The 25694-nt window shown below is 43.5% G+C and overlaps 1 protein-coding gene across 3 annotated transcripts in view; it reads right to left on the bottom strand.

Annotated features, from left to right (window-relative positions):
* The window catches only part of adamts9 (ADAM metallopeptidase with thrombospondin type 1 motif, 9), a 402991-nt gene that overhangs the window by 267987 nt on the left and 109310 nt on the right, over positions 1-25694 (bottom strand). For all 3 annotated transcript variants that reach the window (XM_068051578.1, XM_068051580.1, XM_068051581.1), the window contains exons 16-19: positions 24846-24941; positions 1370-1536; positions 1133-1262; positions 854-980 (exon numbers count right to left, since the gene is read on the bottom strand). In XM_068051578.1, the coding sequence (XP_067907679.1) occupies positions 854-980; positions 1133-1262; positions 1370-1536; positions 24846-24941 (520 nt within the window). The remainder of the gene's footprint in view (positions 1-853; positions 981-1132; positions 1263-1369; positions 1537-24845; positions 24942-25694) is intronic.

Here is a 25694-nt window from a genome sequence, read left to right as displayed (position 1 = left end):
AACATTTTGGGATATCCTGAAGTTGTGAAAGATGTTACCTAAATGCAAGTCTTTGTTTCTTTAAGGACTGCTGGTTAGGCTGCTCTACATTTAGTAGCAATCCATAAAACGACACTTGAAAATTGAATCTGGGTCCTAAGAACAGGGCAAGATCCTGACTTGCATATTTTAATAAGGCGCCTGCCTGTTTCAGACAGGATTGCTGGCCGTCCATTTCAAGACTGACATGAGAAATGGGTTGGATGGGCCTCAGAGGCCTTGTGGCGTGGGTATGAAGTTTATGGCGGGTGGAAATTACAGCCCATGTGAGACTGGATGACAGATAAACAATCTGACAATATAGCCTTAGTGAAGGAGTCATGAGAAGTGATGGAGAGTTAGAGCTGGGTGTCGTCAGCATACATGTGGAACCTGACTCCATGAATTTGGATGATGTCGCCAAGGGATAGTATGATAGAGGTGATGAGGAACTGGACAGGATAAAGAACAGATCATTGGGGAACACCAGTGATAATGGCATAGGTGTGCAAATCAATACTATTGCTTGGGATGGTCTGGCAAAAATCAAAAAGATAAGAGTGAAATCAAGTGAATTATAAAACCACACAGCCATTAGTAATAAACAAGATTGCATAGGAGAACCAGAACCTGTATTATATCTATTACAGTACAAGTCTGGCACTAGTGCACATATTAGGAAAGCTAATAACAATGTAAATACAGAACACTAGTTTCTAGCCAATCTGCAGTGTCAGGTATTGTTTTAATCAGGAAATTATATAACATTAGAAGTGATCTCACAAATCAAATGAAAATGATTTTGAGAGTAAGTTAATTTTTGAAAAGTTTGTACCGTATTTCACATTCTGTATTGCATGATTCAGTTAATGGAGCTGGGCGTGGAATCTGATCACACCTCTGATCAGAGACAACCAGCCGATCACTTTCTCTGGTACAAATAGGTCTTCTCTTCCTTTCACCTGTTCAAATACAGTATCACATTACAGAAAAATGATGACAGCTAGTGCAGTAAAATTATCTTTTAGCACATGATTCCAAACTATCAACAAGTAAAAAGTTAAATGCTGGTGTTCTCTTTGTTTATTTAGCAGGGAATTACAATGCTCCTTACCTTGGCAAAGCCTGTTGCAATCCTGCCAAGGACCAAACTGATCCCAAAAAAAATTCTGTACTTTATCTTCAATGGGTATGTTGAATGAGTAACGCACATCAGGATTGTACAGATTTCCCACAGACAAAACCTTGAATGAAAAATGTAACGTAAAAAGAACTAATCAATTATTATGAAAGAAAATCTATGACTAAAGACAAAATAACACACAGAATTTAACCATGCATATTAATTTACCTGAACTATTAGTTCTTCCTCAATCCGATCCGTACAGTTGATTCTTTCCACTCCATTATCAGACCCACTGTACTCAATTACAGCTCCTTTAACTTTAATTTCCCTTTTAAACATGCTGACCACAAAATCTCCATTTAAAAGGAATTCTCCTCGACTGTTAGCCAAAGCTGCAAAACGAAAATGCAATGAGAATACAGATCTCCGCTCATAATTTACAAAATATCAATACAAAAGATCTGGAAGTTCGATAACTATTATATGGATGTATAACGCTAATGCATTTTATATATATTTTCCCAACCTGCTCAGAAAAGTACAGTTAATAGTTTTTCAGTTTCCAGTACGGTATGTTGATGTTAGATACAGCTAAACAATTTTCAGTCTGCTGTTTCCCAGTCACACATTCTACCTTAATTAAAAAAGGGACAAATAAACAAGTCCTGTGGGAATTCAAAGCTTTGGCCTGAATGCCTCGAAAGTATAGTTTCCTGTGAATCAGTAACGCACCACACAACTTCACACTGTGATTGTTTAGCTAATTTCCTGAGTTTGTACCCCATCAGTTCATTCATTACAATATAATTCCAACTCTTTCATCCAGACAATGAAACAGAAATATAAATAGAACTTCTGACACTTTTAAAAGCATTTGATTATGTAGGAAGAAGGTATAATACTTCTTCCAATAGTGAAAATTGGAGCCTGAGAGCAGGAAGCTACTTCATTTCAACACAATGATTTTAATATTGCTCAAAATTAAGCTTGCTACACAACTAAATAAGTAAGCAACCTCTGAAGGGGGATTGATCAAGGGTTCCATGACTTTATAACCTAAGCACAATTGTTTAAGTCATTAATACTAACCCTGCCAACAGGGTCAAGGAAGAAAAAAGAAAGCAGAGCTTTACACCTTTCGGAATTGATGACGTGTTACATTCCCTTGAAACTGTTAAATAGCTGTTACTGTGCTCACCATAACAAATGTATTACCTTTTACAACTAAGACTGTAAAATGGATACACACTGTGTACTCAGCTCTATAAAGATTGGGCACGTTTATCACCTGCTTTGTTTAGATGAGTATTTTCCTTTACGTCGTCACACCATGTTTACTTGTCTAGTTTTAGACTCATCAGAATAACAAGATTGTTTGATTAACTGAACACAACGTATTTATATTTATATCCGACATATCTGACTCGAAATGTCAATTGTTTCTCTCTCCAACAGATGCTGCTAGACCTGCTGAGTATTTCCAGCACTTTCTGTTTTTATTTCAGATTTCCAGCATCCACAGTATTTTGCTCTTATTACAACATATTTTGTTTTGAATAATATAGTTTCTGTATTATGTGGACTGAATAACACCTTTGATTCTTTGTTTTCAAATGATTTTCCTGTTCAGTCAAACTTGAGCACGCAGATTTGTCAATTACTGACATTGTGATTCATTATCTGGTACAGATAAGAATAGTCATTTATGAAATTTTACATTAAGTTCTAATTTAAATTTATTAGACAGATTGAGCAAAACAAGACAAGTATGGGCACTAGATTGCATTGATGATTGTCCTATAGAGACGAATCTGTGCAAGTGAATGAATTCAAAATGATTTAAGTTACAAATCTGTGCAATGTTGTGATTGACTTTGAGCCAGGGGTTATCAAACTTTGTAAGAAAATCCATAAAACCTCTCCATTTGTTTTCCAGCAAAGTAAAGGAGGAAAATGCAATCAATGTTCTACCACAACTAAAAAGAGTTTGCAAAGCTTACACTGTCATCAAAGGGATGAGTGTCCTTGCTTTTAGCTGTGCATGGCATTCCTACTCAATGTTGTTGGGCAAGAAATTGGTAAGTCAGGTTGCTCTCCACCTTACAGTGTATTCAGTAATTTGTCCCAAGTTAAGCCATGACACAGAATCCAGACTTGCACAATTAGGTGGAAGCAAAATGAATAAGTAGCTTCAGGGCTTAAAGTGTAAATTCATATTGCATGAACAGTCAAAATCTGGCCTGAAAATTCTGCAAAAATGCCAGCTTTAGTGGTGATCATTTAGCAATTCAACCAAGCTTTCCACTTCCTTTAGTGCTAAGTTGACTACAAGTTTTGGCTTGGTAATACAAGGATTAATGACCCGACTGTAACCCTTATTATTGCTAGATTCTTTGCAAAATATTTGCAATATTAATCCAACAGCCTACCAACTATTAAATAATTGCAGGCTGGACACTTTCAGACAGTAAATCTTCCTCTTGACTGAATCTTTCAGTGTGTCAAAGGAGCGTAGATAAACCATTCTTCATTCATGAACACAACAAAGCAAGCTTACAAATGAGTGTCTGAGCCTGCTTTTAACAGTGTAAACATTGACATCAGTCTAGAATGCTGTCCTAAGCAGCACACAATATTCATGTGGCACGCTCATTATAATGTGTAGCCGTGCAGCCAGTGTTATTCATTGGTTGTACACCTGTTTGGCGGGTCTCGAAATTGTGCATCTCTGATGCCACTTAAAGGCAGCAAACATTTCTTAAAGGGGATATGCACTCTGACAGAAGAGAAGGTGGTACTTTTTTCAGCACAGAAATGGCTGTTAGACCTGCAGATCATGCCTTTGGGTTCTCAGATTCTGTTTTTGATGTTCCAATCCAAGCAGACAGGTGGAGGGAGCTCCCATTCCCTTCAGCAGAAAGCCTTCCAAGCATCAAATCCATTGCCTGTGACAGGACATTGCAGAGGAGATCAATTTCAGGAGTTTAGCTCCCAGGACATGCTGCTGGAAACAAAAAAATCAATGACGTCACAGGATTTGTCAGAAATTTGCCTTTTGAGGCAACTGTTGAAAAGGGACTTCCAGAGCAACACATCATTCCTGCACACAGTTCCTCTGCAGAGTGCAAGAGTGCTGAGGCACAGTCCCAAGAAATTGTTCTTGGCTCCATTGGAGAGGCACCTGCTGTTATGACTGAAGATAACAACATGCCTGGTCTCCTGCCACCCAAGCTGCCACTGCCCTTGTTCGCACCACACCGCCAGCTGGGCCAAACCGTCCTGCCCATGCTGAGATGCTGCAGTCTGTAGCTAGACCCTTAATTGCCGCAGCAGCTTGAGGTCGTCCGCCTCGGCCATCTTCCATTCCTCAATGGAAGCACAGCACCTCACCTCCCAAACTGTAGCCACTGGGGAACACTTCATAGGAACTCAAGAATAGATAAATGAGCATTCAGAGATAGGCATGAAGGACATGTACGTGAGTGATCCATACTTATTTCTGTTACTGTGAGTGGTTTAATACATTTTTAATCTGGATTTGAGCTTATAAGTGCAGTAAAGTGAAGGCAAGAAATCATCAGCTTGGACTGAAGGAAGGCAATGGGATGGTAGCAGTAAGGGTGCAGGAAAGGATTGTGGGACTGTTGCTGTATTGAAGATGGGAGAGTTGGTTTTGGTGATGTGTTCCTTCTCTCTGGGAGCTCTCTCAGCTAGGGGCACTGGTGGTGGATACCTCTTCTCCTCTTCATGCTGATCCTCCTCTGACAGCACTTGTTGTTGCCCAGATGGTCGTAAGGGTTGGTTCATTATGATGGTGAAGTTATGGAGCATGCAGCAGACAACCACAAATCTGGATACCTGTAAGAAAGGTATTGCAAATCTCCGCGAATAGTACAGGCAGCAGAAGCATTGCTTGGGCATGTCAATTTTTTGTTCAATTACATTTCTGGTGGCAACATGGCTCTCATTTCAGGCCAACTCCACAGCTGTGCCTGGGTTCTTAACAGAATTCATGAGCCATGTCTGGAGGGTATATCAGTAACTTGACAGCCTGGCTGATATAGAGGTGTTACAGAGGACTGGTGCATGATGAATGAGTCATAACCTCTGACAGAAAACCGGGCACAGACCTGCTTGATGAGCTGCCTGTGGTCGCAAACTAGTTGTACTTTGTGGGAGTAAAATCCTTTCGATTGATAAAGATGCCAAGCTAGAGATAGGGAGCCACAAGACAATGTGGTTGCAGTCTGTGTCACCTTGCACGCACAATGGGGAAACCTGCCATGCAGGCGAAGCCTAATTCTCTTCTTGCCTGCTTCGTTTTGTCCATGGGGAAAATAATTTCGCTGTTCCTGCAGGTGTCATGTGCTTTGGTGACCTCTCTGATATAGTGGCAGACTAGGAACTGTGAGATGTCACTGATGTTACCTGCTGCTGCCTGAAAGGGGCCTGGGCATAAAGGGTAAGGGCCACAGTGGCCTTGACAACCAAAGACAGTGCTGTCCACACCATGCCACGTGGCTCCAATTGTGGCTGCAGCACATGACATAGCTCGGTGACAGCCTCCTTTATGAAGTGAAGGTGCCTGATATATTGCTTCTCCAAGAGGTTTATGCAGAAGAGGTGCTCCCTGAATACCTGTTGTGGCTGCATGGTGCCCTCCTCTGCCTTGTCGTCACATTTCTGCTCTCTGCCATCTTCCTTACTGCTCCCCCTCCTCTTCCAGGCCCAAAGGCAGCCCTACCTGACAATCCAGGAGTACTGTATAACTGTTTAGAAGGCAGCCAAAAACAATGTAACACCATTAAAATCTTCTCAGCAGTCAAAATTAAGTTTCCAGAGTCAGATAACAATCCAAAAGACATTCAGAGGTTACGCAGCAGCTTCAAGAAACAAACCAGCAACTAAACTACAAGCAGTGGATTATCCCTCTGAATTGCACTGGTGAAGGGTTGTCCTTCCTGCCTGTTAGCATAACAAGTTGCTGGGCTAGTCAGGTACTGGGATAGCCGAATATCACAAAAAGGTCCTCCAACAAAATCCTAATTTAAATATCTTAGTCTTGAATAGTTCTGACATGCACCTGGAGGCCTACGGAGTAGCCTAATGAATGCAGTACGGTGTGCAGTGTGCCTCTAGCTGGTAGTAAGTATGATGTTTCTGCTCGCCATATTGGACACCTATGTGCCTGTTTAACACCAGAGAAACCGGCAGGGTCATCCCAGATTTCTAGGACACGATGTCCAAATTGTAATTCATACAGGATAGACTTTTCCAACCAAACAAAAAATGGATGTCAGTCTATCACAACATTTGCAGAGGTTTATCCCATTTGATTGAACAACATACAAAAAGTCAAGATTTAACTGCAGGTTCATTGATGACATTCAGTTTGGTGTATTGAGAATATTTTGGTGTTTTTTGATGAATTTTCTTGGCTTCGAGTGCTTCTCAATGATTAATGCAGTAAGTCCAAACTTCCCTTAATGTCACAGTCTGCACTCTTTTTCACAAGTCTGTTTGTTTATCTGTCATGGAGAGTGCTGAATTATCATAAATTCATCAAAATTACCCCCTTTGAAATCTTTCGGTCTAGGATAAAATTATCCAACAGCTAAAAGAGTTTCTCATAAGTAACATAAATAGGAAAAGCTTGATAGAAGAACATTTTTTTCCAGTTCTGTCCCTGCAGCAGACTGAAGGCACACAAGCAGCTCTTCAGTTGTGGACATAATCAGTTGATTCTATAGACTGATTAACAAAGAACAGGGCCCGCCTGATGGACTCAATAATCTACTCTTTCATATCAGCAGTTTTATCTTCACTAAAATGGGTGACTACATAGTTAGAAGCAACGTGCCCCCTAATTTTCTGGGCAGTGCATGGCCCATTTGTTTAAGTTCAGGCTCTCTAAATTTTTTTGTGCAGCTGTGCACACACAGGGCTAGATTTAGTTCTCCCCCCGACATCAGGGGTCGTGGTGGGGCCGGTGGGGGGTGGGGGTGCTGGAAAATGCCTCTGGCAGAGGCCTGCCATGGGCCTCGACAGCTGAAAGGCCTGGCCCGATACTGCCGGCAGCAGCGAGGTCTCGGTACGGCCCCCTGCCACTTGGCGAGGGCAGCCAAATCTGCATATTTAAAAAATTGTAAATGAATGAATAAATGACCTACCCGCTCCCACCATCTGTTCCGGGGCGATCTTCATGCTGCTGGCTGGCACTCCCCACGCCTTTGGATCCCCGTCCGGGGAAACAAGGTGCCACACAGGTGGGGAGGGTGGAGTAGGTAAGTTTTTCAGTGTGGGGCAGGGGGAGCTGGGTCAAACTAATCGCATTGGTTTAGGGGATAGTGGGAAGGGTTAGAGTTTAAAGTTTATGTACTTGGTGGGGGGGGGGGGGGGAAGGTCAGGTGGGCAGGGCAAGTGTTTTGAGGGTGGGGGAAAGAGGGCAAATACTGCATTGCATGGTTATTGGGGGGGGGGGGGGTGGGTGGGAGAGAGTAACCTATTTCTTTAAATATTGAAATTAAATGGAAGGGCCCGAAGCCCTTTAAAAATTGTGTCAGCGCCTGCACAAAGGCAGCTGACACCATTGCCAAGGATGGACAGGCTGCCGCCTCCACATGATCGGGGTGGAGGGGGGGGAGGGGCACCCCGGCCATTCAAATGAATCTCCGCACAATGATTGTGGCAGCTCCGCGACATGCGACCGGCACGGGCGGGCTGCCATCTTTTTGGCCCTCCGCCGAGAGTTGCAGCCCACAGTAACTTAAAGAGACTAACTGTGTACGGCCTGCGCAGGAACGTCAGGTTGGAGGAACATTGGTTAGAAGTTCAGGTCAACTCAAGCTGCATCACAGCTTTTTACACCAGCATGATAGTGTGAAGTTTGTTTGCAGCAGGAAGATTTAGCACCTCTACCATTTTGCATAGCCACAATGACTGTATTCTATCATTTACAAACAGCTCAGTACTGAAAACGTATGTCTTCACTGAATCCAATCCAAATGAATACAAAGTCCATGTAGGTGGTGTCATACTTCCTCTTCTTCACCCCTGCTGATAGTCTCATCACTTTGTCAGCACCATGCTTTGTTCCTCTCACCATAAAACGATCCATTGCCATTTGTAAAATAGCCCTAAAAGAACATTGCAACTGCAGAAAATCTCTCTTGGCAATACATGCAAAAAGCATTGTTAGTGGAAGGAAATAAATCTTGTGTCACTTGTCAATAAGCATGCAAAATGTTATTTCTGATGGATATTTTGAAGGAAGCTTTTGTCAACACACCAGATGTGGTGTATAATGATGGCACATCACTCCATTTCTACCACACATTGGGCTGAATTTTATTCTCCTACTATCTGGCGCGTGGCAGCTCATTTCCATACACAGGGCAGTCTGCCCCCCATCACGTGGCAGGGGTGGGCTCTGCAACACCGGCAACGGTGTCACCTGCCTCTGCACAGGCGTGGCGCCATTTTTAAAGGGTTGCCAGACCTGCACATTGAGTAAAAGGTTCAAACCCGGAACACCTCCCCACCAATACATTGTACATAAATGTGTGACAAAGTTCAACCCCGGATCTCCCTCCCCACCCATTACACTGTATATAAATGTATGGCCCATTCCCCCACCACCCACCCTCCCACCCCCCAAACCACAGAACATAAATGGTAGCCCCATTCCCCCCTCACCAAAACACTTACATTGAATAGTTGACCTCTCCCCCACACAACTGCACAAAGTTACCCCTCCCCCCCCCCCCCACCAAACCGTGACGGGCTGCTACCGCTGTGATCCTCCGGCCCCTCACCCCCGCCATGGAGCCCGATGTCAGGAGCTCAACAAAATCCAGCCCATAGTTTAAGACTAAATAGCATACACCTCTCCTGGGACAGGCATACATCTCAGTAGAGAGCTGCACCTCAGTTTGACAGAATCAAAAACAGCAGTTTCAAGAGCTTCAAAAATAAAATCCGAATATTAATAACTATTCTATATTATGCTTTTTCATTTAGCTCTACACAGATCATACTTGGTAGCGTTTTTTGAAATGGCATTATCAAAACACTGGCTTGGATATTGCGATAAAAATAATGGTGAGGCCATTAGCAATCACCATTATTAAACAGCAAATTGGACATTGAATTCCGGAGACCAGTTGAATGCAGAAATCAGGAGGTTGCTGTCCGAGTTGCTCTGCTTGTCCAGAAGCTGTACCTCAGCATTAAAACTCATAGAAAGATGTACTTGTTGCTGTACTTGTGTAATAGATACCCAAAAAACGTGCCCAAAAAAAGGTCAAGGCTTGTCTATTCCAGTATAACTGCATTTTTAACATTGCTAAGTCTTAATTACTGCCAAGCAATCTCTCTCGTACTGAAAATTAAAGTTTATAAGTGTGGAGTCTCATTCTTACAGATTTAACTTATAAAAAATAATCTTTTAAACTTTTCTTTCTGTATCTTTTATTTTTCTTAATCCCATTATTTATTCCCTCTTGTTAAGACCAGATGAGAAAGAGGTCGAGGATTCCCTTTAAGCCATCACCTGGTCTTACTGTAACAGGGTTTAATTTTAAACACGTGTTTTTAGCTCCCCCTTGGTGAATCCTTGTTCACTGCTTTCCAATTAAATGGCAAAGAAACCAGCACAAACAGGCTTTCTTAGGTTTAAAGAAGAAAAGTTGAAATTTCTTAAACTTAAACTCGAATTCGGTTAACGCCTACGGATACACACCGCGCCCCACGCTAGCATGCAAAAGCAATACACACATGCAAATAGAGACAGGAAGGAGCAAAAGAAAAATAAAGTGGCAAGAGGCAATATCTGAAGAGCTGTTGTTACGCTTCTTCGAGCTCATTGTAGAGTCCTTGATTGTAGGTAATTCTTGCTTTTCGTTGGGGCCCAGCATTCTTCTTCAACCTTGTTTTTTGTAGGAGAATTTTCTCCCTTGGGGTTCATGTGTCTTCAGTCGATTCAGAGGCTTGTGAGAAAGAGATGCGAGCAGACAGGAGAGAGATCATCTCAGTCCAGGAGCAAAAAACTTTCTGCCCAAACTGCACAAATTCAAAAAACTCAGGTTGCCTAGCAGGTTTGACCATGTCCGTTTGTGTATTTGGCTATCTTAGCAGTCAACCTGGAATGCGAGCTCCCCCACCTTCAATGTCTGGTGATCAAAAGTCTATTATGGGTTGCATGTGTAAGGGAATGGCTACTTTGTCCTTCCAAACACTGTCTGTTAATATGCAAATGTCTTTTCCAGCCACGGCTGATCTGTTTAACAAGTCCTTCCTTCACTCCAGTAACAGTTTAAAATCAATGTTCATGACAAAATTAATGTGCCTCATTCCTGGCAGGTGGGGTTCTAGCATGACACTCTCTTTATTCTGCTTTCTGCAGATGATTTGACATTGAATTAACTATTCTAACCAACATTTCCTTGTTCAGCCTCTGTGTGCCTCAGTAAAGATTCTTCAATCTGATTGGTTAAGGAGATACACGGTTCCTTGTCCTGTTTACACAGGTCACAAATCATCTGTAGCAGACCCTGCACCAAAATTGATTTCTAATCACTGCACGTTTCAATGCAAAATTTCATAGGAAGTCAATGGGTATGTATAAATGCAATGCATGGCTAGAACTATTCATTCTCTGTTGACTGCAAGATCTGGGTTTACTTGCTTAACCAAACTGCTTTTAATAGAAACTGTTGTGTCTACTCAGGCATACAATCAAAAGTTTGCCTCTCTGTTTGGGACCAGACAGGTTAAGCATGCAAGGCAAATGTGGACACTAGAGTGCATTGATGATTTTCTTACCAGTAGATGGTAAGCACCCTCAGGTTCCCTTCAAGTGGAATAATTTGTTCAAAGACAAAGGAATGGCAAAATATCAGTGCATTTCTACCAGCTCCTCTGCCTCATAACTCATATTTAAATGGTACCTTCAGTCCAGGCTCCCGTTGCTTGTTTAAGACCAGAGACCGTCCAGTAGGAAAGATATATGGAGAAGAGATTTAAAATCAATATTGGGAGACAAGACTGAAGTTAGGAGGGGCAGTCCATTTAAATATCAAAGAATAGGAACAGCAGAACAGCTGATAGGAATGCACTTGTTGAAACCAGAAAGTATAGAAAGAAAACACAATTTTGGACACCAGCCAACATGAAGGATCATAATATTCTCACCTATTTTAAATCACTGACAGTTATTATTTTGGAATGAAATTTCATTCGGGGGGTGTTGACTTACGTACCCAATGTCATCTTATTGGTAAGTATGTATGGTAAGTTTTTAGGTTTTCTTTTGATTATTAAATTGCAAATAATGCATGCTGATAACTACTATAGATATGGTCAGAAAAGCCTAGGGGATTACCACAATTTCAATGGCCCATATTTTGCAGTCAGAGGCAAAGCAGTAGTGCTTGCCGCTGACCTCGAAGAAAACTACCCACAAAGATATAGCAATCTCTGTGGCATGGATTTCACTATTCCCAACGTTAATTTGATTCTGGCACCAGGTCCAGGGGATCTCCAGGCATTCAACAACAGTGATGTCACCAAGCAGGATAAAGTAACCAATCATGTTGAAGAATTCTCAGGCAGAAAACCAGGAAGCAAAATGTACTGATCATCATTCACTTTTTATAAATTTTACATAAAACAAAATGAAGCTTTGGACATACAAAGTAGAAGCTGAAATACCATAAACAAAATTTTAAAAAAATTATATTAAAAACCTATGGAATTTTTTTTAATCATGATGTAGAAATTTGACTTTCCACAAATATAAAATTAAGTTTTTCAGGGTCAGAGAGGTTGTTCAGCAGTAGCAGTAGTAATGACTTAGTATGCAGTTAAAAACCCAGTTACACCTCATTCAACAAGGCATAACTTTATTGGGGATTTATAACAGCACTATTTCTGCAAAAAAGGTGATGTTTTCATTATTTCCGTGATTTCTAAAGATTGCTGTCTGTGGGAACCTCAACAGCTTACTCTGAGGAGGAACAGGAAATCACTGACAGCAAACTTCTGGATTTCTGTGTTTAACTGTGCATGTGCGAATGCCAGAAGTCACGTCAGTTTCACTGTTGTAATGATGGTAAACGCTGGTAGTTTTGCTATCATTACAACTGCAAAATCCAGGTCATCAGAAGTTTACAAGCTTTTTTTTAGTTGTACGCAAAATCTTTTCAACTGGCAGTTACAATTGCCTCAGTAATAGTACTTTATAGCTGCTAATGCATTTACTTGCATAAATTGCAGTTTCATTCCTTAAAGTCACATGGATGCCTTCACATAATCCCTTTACATTTAATTGGGTTATTTGCAGAGAAGCAATAGTATTTCAAGCAGCTATATTTTAATAACACTCAAAGATTTAAAATACTCATGTACATAGGAATATATATGGCCATCTCTGAATACTTAAATTCCTTCCTGTTTGGAATCCAGAATGTTCTGAGGTCAGGATAAATACAAGTAGATTAATCAGAGTTCCACCACATTTAGGTTATCCTCACCTTGTGCACCACAGAATGTTTTGTTCCTACAATTATCTTTGGGGAGCTAGGTATGATTTGTCTTTACGCTAAAGACTTGGTGGGAAATTTCTTATCTCTACGTCTTGGCTGGATTTTACCAGCCTCTCGGCATCATGGATCGTGACGGGGAGGACCGTAAAATGTTGTGGGAGCGACCCACTAGGACCCACGATGCTGAGAAGTCCCCGCCAGATATTAGCAGCAGCGGTGAGGCCTCAGTACAGCCCCTCTCCTGCTTGGCGGTAAGGCCTTCATTGAAATATGGAAATTAGATTACTTAAAATGCAAATTAATTTACCTGCTGCTGGCGGCCATCCCACGCCGAATTTACGGCCACCGATCACAACTCGTACGCCTTCGGAACTTCGTATGGAGTTCCGAGGAAAGACACTGGTGGGGAGGGGGGAGGACTAAAATTATCAGGGTAGGAGGAAGCGGGGAAAATGTTTTTTTTATTGGCTGTGGGGATGGTGGGAAGGGGTTGAAGGGCAAAAGTGACAAGATTGGGGGGAAAGTTCAGGGTGGGAATAAAATTAATGCCTGTCAGATTGGCATATAAAATAACCATTGGGGGGGGGTTGGGAAAACGCCACCTGCTTTTTATTTTTATGTAAAAAATTTAACAAGGTAATTTTCCTTGAAAGATTCAAATTTCTGTTAAGGGCTTGAAGCCCTTTAAAAACGGCACCAGCGTCTGCGCGGTGGCACCAGATGTTGTTGCCAGGGACGCGACGCCCGCCCCCGATGATGTAAAAGGGGTGGCTGCTCCGCCCCTGCCATTTAAATAAGCCCCCATGCGTAATATCGCGGGGGCTCTGCGGTGGCGCTTCCGGGTCGGAAGGCCGCGCACTTCACAGCGCGCCACCACACCTATATGTGCAATTGGAATTTTAAAATTCCACTGGGGAAGCAAGGAATCTGTAAACTAAATGTCTAAATTTGAAAGCTGACACTAATGCAATAACTGGTGTGGCAGAATCCTAAAATGTTGACATAAAATTAGAAGATACACAGAACTAATTTACATAGCATCCCACCTTTTGGTTATTTATTTATGCTTACTGCCCCTCCTTTAAGTCATTGGGCATTCAGATGCCAACATCTGCCCATTTCTAAATCTGAGCAAAAAACTAGACATGATTGAAGAGTGGTGGAATTTCTGATTAAAGCACCAGTAGATGAATAGTCCATGTTTAGCCCACTTATTCCAATCATTGACCGTTTATGTGCCCCTCTCCTACCATGATGTGTTGCAAGTCCCTCCAGGCCAGTCTCTTGCCTGCATATTACACCAACTGCTCTCATCCTCAAATTTATATTTGTCCACTGGATCATTAGGTGTTTCAGATTATTGCCAGCATATTGTGACTGCCTGCTACTTTTTCACCGCAGCTAAAAAATTACATTTCTCACAATCAGCATTTGGCAATACCAGTAGAATAGCTTAGAAACAAGTTTTCCTCCTGCTTTTCTTCAACGGGAGTTTTGGCCTCTGAGAGTCACCACTTATGTGGAGAAATTAAATTGATATGGAGTTAACTTATTTAATTTAAGACATAGAGTTAGTGGACCAAAATCACTACTTAATTCACATGACTTTCTAATCGTATTGATATAAAAGCACAATCTGAATGTTTAAGGCAAATGTTCTTTTTGCATCATTCAGTCTTTTTGCATTGACACATTCATCATGGCAACAGAACATCAATTCAGGGAGGATTTTAATTGGGGGTGGGTTTCAGGTGGCAGGTGAGGTGGAAAGAGGAAGTGAGCCAGCGAACCTAACTGATATAGTCAGTTTTGGGCCCAGTTTATTTTAACACCTAGATCTCATTTACATCCCACTGGCCAGCTGTCCATGTGAAATGGGCAGAAAGAAGCAGCTCATGGGTTAGTGATCCCAAACATGTAAACTGACCCATGCATTTCACAGTCTTGCTTGCAATCTCTAGATTAGGCGGATGCGGGAGAAAGTGGCTGGACTTTTGTTTTCTTCCAGTTGACTTGCAATCTCAAGGGGCTGGCTTCTTCTGGGTAAATTCAAGAGTAAAGACAAGAATGACAATCATTTCTGTCAATAGGGTCACATGGTCCGCACAATGTAGGTCCATGAAGAAATCGCCACCAACAGAGGTTCCATTCACCAATTAGTAAGTGCTCCTTCCTAAATTCCAATTGTTGATGTAATAAAATCACAATTTGCATATATGAATGAGCCTCACACCTGAAGCAGAAATCTCATCCACCACCAAATAAACAGCGGAGTTAAAATTCATGCAGGGTGAGAAATTTACCTACTCCTCCCACATCATGTAACACTTGGGTTACATTCTATTGCTTTGGTATTTACAACAATTCTGAATTGACAGTTTTCTCCCCTTCCTCTTTATTTAGTTGTGACACATTATGTTGCTATGGTGATTCTAGCAACGGTATCAATTTGAGGCATCAGCTGCATTACTTTAACATTTAGAATGCATACTGTTAATTGTATATCAATTGTTTAATTCTATGCAGGTGGAGGGTGTTAATTGGGTCTTACTTGAGCACATATAAGGAGACACTTACTGAGAGTGTGGAGGGTTTTGAGTAAGGAGCTACATGTTTGTAATCCTTTTACTCTGTAAAATAAATGTAACACTGAGTAAAGATTGGCTCCAGCGTCATCCTTCCACAACAAGCTTTCTGGAATAGAACATATACAAGCTCCAGTCCTTGTCCCATTCAATGGCTGCTCTGCTTTATCATTTTCACAAAAACTGTTTCATTTGTATAACTCACTGGGTGTTGCTTCCTGGAGCTTACACATTTTACAGCATTCTTGATCCAGGAAGGAAACAACAGTTTTATCGTTCATCAATTGCCATTTTTTCAATCAGACATAATGTCATCATATTTACACAGCATCATGTTGAAAATGCATATAAATTACATCATGTACCACAATTACAACTATACTAACTGACACTCAAATCTACAAATATTGCACGTTCACTGCACACATGCATGTTTATGAATTTTAAAAGTCCCATTCTGACAGGTAGTTTAAAGAGGGCTCATGTAAAAACATTTCAAGGTGAGCAAATGTACCGACTTTAACTTAAACTCAGTCAATCGCATGCATTAAATGTGTGAATATGTTCTTTCACATCATTAAAAGTAACTTGGGTAATTTGCCAAGCATATTTTTCTGAATTAGATTAAGCACTGAAAATAAATTGATCCCAAATAAAGAATGGTCTGAATTCAGTTCTATAATATACCTTTATTCTTAAAACCCAAAAGAGCTACTCATTCGGGAAAAAGATCACTGATAGGACACATTTGATCACGACTTTTACATTGCCAAGTCAGATTTCCTATGACACATGTATGCATCAAGAACATTATGGTATTGCATCCAAACTCATCAACCAATAAATCTAATTGCAGAATATCACAAGTCTGATTTAATTGCAAATATCCACAGGCTGATTTGAAAAGGAAACAAGCTATCTAAAGAGAGACCACAAGTTGGCAAGTTAAAATGTTTTTGCTATATAATGTACTACATAAAGCTACTTAAAGAGGGTCAACTTAATCTACGGTACAAACAACTTTGGATCAACATCAAAGCAAGTTGGTGCATACAGACAAGGAAAATAAAAAGCAGTTGCTGTAACAGTTAACTGTAAAACAGCAGGAGTGCATTATGCATGCCTCTGCATTAACAAGCATTAGCAGATAAATTCATGAAACAAATGATCCAATTGGCCGAGTAGCAGGCAGTAAAGCAAGGTAACAAACTGAATTCCTAAACTACTGATATCTAGGAATGGTAATAATGAAGGTTTCTGCTGTGCCTCATGCCTTTGTATCCTAGCATTAAGCCTGCTTCTCCGCACATTAATGCTTCCATTTAAAATGTCAGTGTAGTTTGATATAGTTAGACATTTCAAGTTAGAAGCCTCAGTAGCAGAATTGTCGAGAACAATGATTCTCAACATGATTTGGGCTAGGCCCCTCACACTTTACTAGCCCCATGTTTGAATCCCTCCAATCAAGTTTCTGCCCCTGCCACAGTTCCAAAACAGCTCTTATAGGATGTCATTTGACTTTGATATGTCTGTGGCAAAGGAAAACTATGGGCTGAATTTTTCGGCGTTGCCTGTGGTCCTGCAGCCAGGACTGGAAACAGGAAGCGCCACCATTTGGAAAGGGATGGGCTGCAAAGTGAATTTATGTGATAGCTGTCCAATTAACTGTCAGCAGGCAGAGGTGGCATCCAGTAGGGCGCTGTGGCAGGGTGAGAACACACCACTGGGAGTGCTGGCACCATCTTTAAAGGGCTACCAGCACTCTTTTGAATAGTTGCAGCAGGAAAGAAGCCCAAGAGGGACAGCAGCAGAGAGCAAGCCCATGCAACAATGGCAGAGGCAAGATCTTGGGTGGCCCCACGGTTTAGCGATGCCTCCCTGCAGGTTCTCCTCCAGGCTGCAGGGGCAAGGTGGGAGGTCTTCTTCCCCCGGGATGGAAGGAGGAGACCTGTCTGCCAGACCAAGCAAGCCTGGATGAAGATCACAGAGGGGGTCAGCAACCATGGGGTCGTCCTGAGAACTTGGCTGCAGTGCTTCAAGAGGATGAATGAACTCTTGCAATCTGCCAAAATAAGTGCACCACACTTTGCTCTCTTTAGGAGCTTACATGTGGCAAGGCGTAAGAGTGAGCTAGCTAGAAAAGGAACGCCAACCCAGTCACTGGCAATGGGGCCAGGCAGCAGCATTGGCAGTTGTCGGCATGGCAGCAACTCAGTGAATAGCCCCGGCCCATCTCAGGTGACGCCTGCACTGCCGCTGCTGAGTGGCTGCCTGTAGGAGGCAAGCATGTGGCACTATCATGGACAGTCAGGCAGCATAGGTGAAATGTGTCTTTGTCAGGTGACTAACAATGATCATCAGTGTGCTTGCAGGAAAAGACAGCCTACAATGCGAGGGAAAAGGTGTACTGTACCTTGCTATCCTGACCACATGCAGGAGGTGGCACTGGAGCTTGGACGGCAGCATGGAGGCCGTTCCACTGCAGATGGTGAGATGGCAGTGGAGAGATGAGAGAGTGAGTGGCCTAATGGATGGGCAAAAGAGAATCTCTGGTGAACTCGAGGCATCATGCTCATGTGTCCACCACTGGTCACACGGAGCTCCACACTAGCAGTGGACTGAAGGACATGATGGAATTCACATTATTCTCACACAGGCGTCTCAAGAGACCAGCGGACAGCCGACCACCTCTGAGGAGGAGGGATCCTCAGAGGATGCACCATTGCATTGTTCCCACGCATCTTCCACCTGCACAGATACTCTCATGTCAGTGGGTACGCATTCACGAGTAGATCTGGGCTCACAATCTGGTGAGCACACCACAGACATGCCCGAGCAGCTGAGGGAGGCTATGACAGCCGAAGCCACCAACACGTGGAGGACTGCTGGAGGGCTTGGTGATACTGAGCCTGAGACTGATAACATGCCTCTGGAGTCATTGACAATGTGACAGATGCTGGAGCTACAGCATGAGGTGAGAGAACATCTGGCGGAGCTTCCAGAGGCTATGCACAATTGGCGTGGACGATGGGGGAGTCCATCGGGCCATAAGTGCTGCTATATCTCTGGAGTGTGCGCACTAGGCTTCCTCCATTGAAAGATTGGCCACCCTCATGGAAAGTCATATCCAGCAAGTCACCCAGTGGATGCTGGAGATGTACATTGACCTGCATGGCATCGCCAACTCCATGAGCTTTGTGCAGCAATGGCTAGGCAAGGTGTAGGGTGGGGGGAAATGAGGTGCCTGGAGTCACCGCCAGGTCCTTGCACTCCTCAGGCGAGCAGGGAGGTACAGGTATGCCTTAAAAGGGCAGAGGAGCGGCTGCCTGCTGCATCCAGAGGCTTCTCTCAAGGCATTCCTGGAGTGAACAGCAGCCCCTCAGCCCCTCTGTCAGTGACATAAGTGCCTCACTCAGCCACGATGACAGGGGAGATTCCTGCACTTGTGCAGGAAGCCCTCAATGTGCCAGGGCCCTGCAGGCCTCACGCAGCCATAGGATGACAGCCAAAGCCATCTCAAGCCATGGGGCAGCAAGGTCATCAGCCTGCCTCCACCTCAGCTGAAAGCCCAGGGGAAGCAAAGCATAGGAGCACACGCAAAAGATTTAAGAAGAGCACCAGGCTCCACTTGGGGTTCACAGGTTACTTTTTTTTGGATCCATGTGGCCTGATGTTGCAAAGCTTGAGGTGTATTTCCATTTCCTGGGGGGTCACTTGAACTTCAGGAGCACCCTGGCTCCATCAAAGGGTGTGATGGATCAGAACACACCGCATCAGGTTGAGGCACTCCCCATTCTGCAGCAATCTATCTAATTGGGACCAGGTAAATGGTCAATGGAAGAGGCAGCACCAGGGCTACAGAGTGCTGAAGCTTTATTGCCTTGCATTCATCTGTCAGTAAGGATGATGTGAACTGTGCCTTTATCAGCATGTCCCGAGTATCCCTTATGTGAATCTCATGCTCCCTGTGGCTATGCTGCATCCTGAGCTTGCTCATCATCTTCCTTCATCTCCTAATCATCAGAGGAGGCATCAAGCTCCGCGATATCCTCATTGCTCAACTGCTCTCCCTTTTGTACTGCCTGATTGTGTAGGGCATAGCACACCACTATAATATGCAAGACTCTTGCTGGGCCATACTGTAGGCCTCCACCAAATACTGTCCAGGCATTTGAACTGCATCTCAGAAGCACTATGACCTGCTGGATGGTCGCTCAAGTTGTGCCATTGCAGGTGTTGTACCTCTCCTCTGTAGCAGTGATAGGGTTCCTCACAGGCATCAGTAGCCACATCTTCAATGGGTAGCCCTTGTTACCTATTATCCTTGAAGATGTGCGGGGGTGTCTGCAAAACACTGGCACCTGGGACTGTCTTAGTATGTAGGCAGCGTGACTAGCAGTAGTTGCAGATTAGTTGTACATTGACCAAAGGGAAGCCCCTCCTGTTGATGAAAGCTGCAGACTGGTCAGTGGGAGTCTTGATGGATACTTGCATACAGTCGATGATACCCTGCACCAGAGGAATCCAGAGCTGGCCCTGAACCTTATAGCTCTCTCAGCCTGACTGTCCGTATCAGTACGGAAGCTGGCCCTCTTGAAGATGGCATTGGTGACCATCTTGAAGCAGCAATAAGCCGCAGACTGGGAGATCCCACACATATCTCCAATGGATCCCTGGACTGACCCGAGGTGTAGAAATTCAGCACCATTGGCATTGGGTGGCCACCACTCCCCATGGAGCTCAGCTCGTTCTCCAACGTGGTGCACGGCTCTGTGATCGCCTCACTGGAGAGGCGGAGTCTTTGGCGACACTGCTGCTCCGACATGTGTAGATAGCTGAGCTGCAGTCTGTTGACCCTCTCTGATGGGTAACCTCTTCTCTGCACAGGAAGATGGTTGCGTCCCCTCCTGCACCCTTCTCTTCTGTTACCCCCCACCCCCCACCATCCCTCCCCACATCGAGGCTGGCGCTCCTGCTGCCCCTCTGGTTGTTGCTGCCCTGCTGCCCTTGGCTGTAGCTCTCTCCCTCTCTGATGCTCCTCCTCACTGGAGGAGCTGCAACCTGAATGAACAAGGCCCATAGCATTTCGTTTCACTCAGTCTCCAGGACCTCCTTCCACCCCTTGTTCCACTCACACAAGTGTCAGTGTCAATATGCCACTCTGGCGATATGCACCTGCAGCTCTGGCACCTTTCCCCCTTCTCCCCGTTATCTATGCCAATGCCCGCGTGGCTCCATCCTCCCTGCCAAGGCTCGACAGTGCTAACAATGCAGAGGGAGATAACCTCCCGCTTGCTCGCCACCTCCATAAACCTGGCAAGTCTCTGAACCACCGTCATTTACGTGCAAATCTGGAAAAATCCGAAAACTCTCATAAAAGTTAAGTTAATTATCTATCAAACAAATTCAATTACCTGCTTGCTGCATGCCACCATCCTGACTTGGAACTATATCGCCGTTCCTTCACTGTCACTGGGTCAAAATCCTGGAACTCCCTTCCTAACAGCACTGTGGGTGTACCTACCTCACATGGACTGCAGCGGTTCAAGAGGGCAGCTCACCACCACCATCTCAAGTGCAATTAGAGATGGGCAATAAATGCTGGCCTAGCAAGTGACGCCCACATTCTATGAACGAATAAAAAAGATAAATGCAGGCGCGGCTTCATCCAGCCTCCTGGCTGCCCTTTGCAATATCCGGATCCGGCCTTCTATCCTGAAATCTTCCAACGTGATATTCCAACCCCTCCTGTCTCCCAGCCCGCCTCCAATGGGCCAGGAAAATCCAGCCCTATGCATTCTCATCCTTCTCAATCTGTCAGCAGCCGCAGACACGGTTGATCACACCAGTCTCCTCCAAAGCCTCTTCATCGTTGTTCAGCTGGTTCCAATTTTATCTATCTGATTGTAGCCGGAGAATCATTTGCAATCGCTTCTCTTCCCTCTCCTGCACAGTTACCTTTGGTGTCCGCCAAGGATCTATCCTTGGTCCCCTCCTATTGCTCATCTACATGCTGCCCCTTGGCGACATGATCAGAAAACACATTAGTTTCTACATGTATGCTGATGACACCCAGCTCTACCTCACCACCACCAATCTCAACCCCTCCACCGTCTCTAAGGAGCTTTTTGACCTGATGGAGAAAGTGCAGGAGAACGTTTACTGGCTTCTCAGCGTGGAGAAGCAGCAGAAAGCCCCTGCTAACCTGTTCTGGATGTCCATCTCCAACCACGAGGCAAGCGCCGAGGACGAGCTCAGCCTGCACAAAGGGGACCTAGTGGAGACTGCTTGCCTGGGACCCGGGAGGGGGAGGGGGTGTGCATCCTGGACCTCGGGGTGAGCATGTGCCAGGCGGGGTGTTGTGTGGGCTTGGAGTTTGGGGAGCTAGGAGGCGATGGTTGTTGCTGGGAGTCACGGGGTCATGGTTTCTGATGGCTTTGTCCTTGGCTAGCTGGGGATTTTTACTCTGGGATATTGGATGTTGCTCCTGGGCGATTAGGGGTTTTTATCCCTGGGTCATAGGGGATTTCATTCCTGGCTAATTAGGGATTCTATCCCTGGGTTGTTGGGTGTTTCATCCTTGGGTTATTATGGGTTTTAATTCCTGGGTTATTGGGGGTTTCATTCCTGGCTTTTTGGGGTTTCATCCCTCGGTTATTGGGAGTTTTATCCCCTAGGTTATTGGGGTTTTATCCCTGGGTTATTTAAGATTTTATCCCTGGGTAACTGAGGGTTTATTCCCTGGGTTATTGAGGATTTGATCTCCTAGGCTACTGATGCCTGTGAGGAACCCTAGCACTGCTGCAGAGGAGAGGTACAACACCTGCAATGGGACAACTTGAATGACCGTCAATCTGGTCATAGTGCTTCTGAGATGCAGTTCAAATGCCTAGATGGGATCTGGTGGAGCCCTATAGTATGGCCCAGCAAGGGTTATTTGTGGATTAATCCCTGGGTTATTGGAGGTTTATTTTTGGGTTATAGGGGGTTTATCCCTGGGCCATTGTGGTTTTGTCCCCGGGCTGTTGGAGGTTTCTGCCCCTGGCTAATAGGGGATTCTGTCTCTGGGTTGTTGGGTGCTCTATCCCTGGGTTATTGGGGGTTACTGGGACACCTTGACCCCAGGCATGTGATTCCACCTTAATGCCAAGAAACAGACACCTAGCTATTGGTAAATAGCCTCGCTGCCTTGTGGGTGCCTTAGGAGAGAAGAAGGCTTAGGGAGTAAACCCTGACAGAAAATCCAGAGTGGAGTCCCGTAGGTGGTTACCTGTTATTTATCTGTCAGTTTTTCAGCAACTCCCGCAGCAGAGCTGGTACCAAACATTACTGTTTTTTTCTACCTTTCCTTTGGACAATACCAGCAACGTCGAGAGGAGGGGTCCTGATGCTTGGGCAATTCAGGGTCTCCATACTATTTGCCCAGGCCTGCACCCTGGAGAGGGCACTCCAGCTTCATGGTTAAACATTGGCACAACACAGGAAAAAACAGTTATGAGTTATCAGTTCTCGCTCGATTGGCATAGAGTCAGAGTGCTAGGGGTTACTTCTGATGGTGGGAGAGATCATTGTGTCTCATTGGATAGCTACAGCCTGCCTCACTCTGGGCAGCCCCCAGTCAGTTAGGTGCTGTCCTGCCATAATCTGCTTGCTTTAATGGGTGCTTGGAGCTTAGAGAGTCATCTCTCAACAGGCATGTTGATAATACAAAGCTCCATATGTATCAGGCTTATGTTCTCAGCACCGTCCTTTATAATAGCGAAGCATGGACAACTTATGCAAGCCAAAAAAAGTGGCTGAACAGCTTCCACCTCCACTGCCTCAGATGGATATTGGGCATCTTCTGGCAAGACAGAGTGTTGAATATGGAAGTACACCAATGTGCAGGGAAACCTGGAATGTTTGCCCTCTTGAGTCAGCAGCAACTCTGTTGGCTGGGTCATGTGCGCCGAATGGATGATGGCTGAATCCCCAAAGACATGCTCTATGGCGAGCTTGCTATTTGCACGAGACCAACAGGTCACCCACATCTGCGATACAAAGCCCAAATGGTCTATGCCAGTGTTTATATTCATCACAAGTTTCCTCCCACTCTAGTTACCTCTTCCTAACTCTATTCCTTTCTCCCTCATGTATACAGCAAGCCTCCCCTTAAATACATCAGTGTTACCTGCTTCAACCACTCCACACAGTAGCAACTTCCACATTACCATCACTGTCCATGTTTAGAAATTTCTGCTATATTCTTTATTTGATCAGTTAGTGGCTACCTTATATTTATGCCCACCCCCCCTTGTTCTGGACTCACCCAAGTGAAAACTGTTTCACCAAATCAGGCCTTCTCTTAGTCTTCTTTTTTCTAGAGTGTAGAGCCCCAGCTTGCTCAATCTTTCCTGGTAATTACATCTCAATTCTGCTAACATCCTTGTAAATCTCTTCTGCACTTTCTCCAATGCTTCAATATCCTTTATCTAGTATGGAGATGGGGCCTGCTCACAGTACTCCCAGGGTGATCGAACCAAGGTTCTATAGAAATTTAACATTACCTTCCTGCTTTTGTATTCTATACATCTATAAATTAATCCCAGTACTTCGTTTAGCACACTTCATGGTCTTTTCAAGTTGTGCTGCTGCTTTTAACAGTTTATGTATTAAACTTCACTTAATTAGGAGGAACCAATGCAATACTATCCCTATAGCAACATCATCCACTTAACATATCGCATTGATTCCTGTCCTTCCAGCTCCTTGCTGTGCCCATATGAAATTTCAGCTCTGGAGGCAGCATTCAAATCCATTTCAGACTGATGAGATGAAAATTTCATCTCTTTGATCATTCCCAATATGGTTTCCAATGGCAGCATTTACTGCAGAAAACGTTTGCAATTCACCGTGCACTAATCTAGCAGCTTCACTCAGAAAGAGACAATATGGCTACTGTAGAAATTCAACAGCAGGGTGCTTTACTGAGATTGGAATTGTGCACATCAGCTTAAATGCTGCTTTACTCTACATCACATGATATTGCTTATCTGGGAGTGCTCCATGTTGGTACTACACCTCAGAGGTAGAAAGATGATGCATTCAGCAATTCTGATCTCTCTTACTAAGTTTGGCAAAAATAACCAACCAAAATGGAGGGAATGGAAAATAATATTGGTTTGTAATGAAATCTCCATTATCTACCATAAGGGAGGGATCACTACTGTGGACAACAGAAATTGACAAGATAACGGAGAACCCCTAAATTTTGGTTCTTAGAAGTAACAATACTCTAGACACAGGAATCAAGACAAATACAATACATATAACATAAACAGAGGTTGGCTTATGTCTATGAACAGGAAGAGGTAACTGTCAACAGACTGTGCAATGAGGTAATTTTTTGTCCAACAAAAATTTGATGGCTAATCAGGAAGGTAGATAGTTGGAGAACTAATGGAGGTTCCACTGTATGTAACACGTAAAAGCAACTATAATGTTTAGAATAATAATTAGCATGAACACAATTTTATTACATGAATCAGAAAGTATCAAAAGAAATTATTTTATACTACTTCAAAATGAACTTACCAAGATAGTTGTCATCCTCTGGTTTCCCTGAATAGCTGTGCTGTCGCACATCAATATTTGTAGCACCAACTGGTATTCGTACAACTACATTATATCCTGGGAAATGTCAAAAACACATTCTAAATATACTTAAAACACAGGGTAAAGTACTAAATTGCATTACAATATGCATTTGAAAACCACTGGTCTTAATGTATAAATTTTATAACAGGTGAGTCACAATCATTGGAATTATTTAAGTGACTGAAATTGATTTCAGTACATGACCAAGTACTGTTTCAAGCCACAAGATAATAGTAATTGCCCAATTTACATATATCTTCAGCAAATCTTCACAAAACAATACAAGGGTAGCATGGGAAAGAAATGGCGTTGCATAAAGCAACACAAAAAAGAGGCCATTTCTTTCTTTTGATCAAAACTGAAACAAAATAATTAAGGTCTTTTTGCAGAAATGATCCATCGGGAGTAATTTAAAAAAATTTAAAAACCTCCTTGTTGTTGGAATTCAGGGTGTCAGAGTCGATTAACCCTTTCACCCCTTATTCTCAAGTTCTAAAATGATTTGAAGTGACAACTCTTATTGGTGACAATGGTTATATTTTATTCAGTATAAGTAAGACTGGTCACATGTTAATGCCTGAGCAGTAGTACCAAAGTGCAACAGCATTATTATTACACTCTGGGTAGAAGTGCCATCTCCACATTACTACTCCCTGGTTGTGCCCGGGTCCTGTTGCGTTAGTCAATGTGACACGTAATACCTCTATAATCTCTGTGCTGGGGAATCCCTCTTATACTTTCTTTACACAGCTTAGCCTATGGAGACCAATTTAACCCAATCATTAT

Source organism: Heterodontus francisci, chromosome 19, assembly GCF_036365525.1.
Source record: "Heterodontus francisci isolate sHetFra1 chromosome 19, sHetFra1.hap1, whole genome shotgun sequence".
Lineage (NCBI taxonomy): Eukaryota > Metazoa > Chordata > Chondrichthyes > Heterodontiformes > Heterodontidae > Heterodontus > Heterodontus francisci.
Note: the sequence above shows the minus strand (reverse complement) of the source record. Positions and strands in the feature narration are given on the sequence as shown.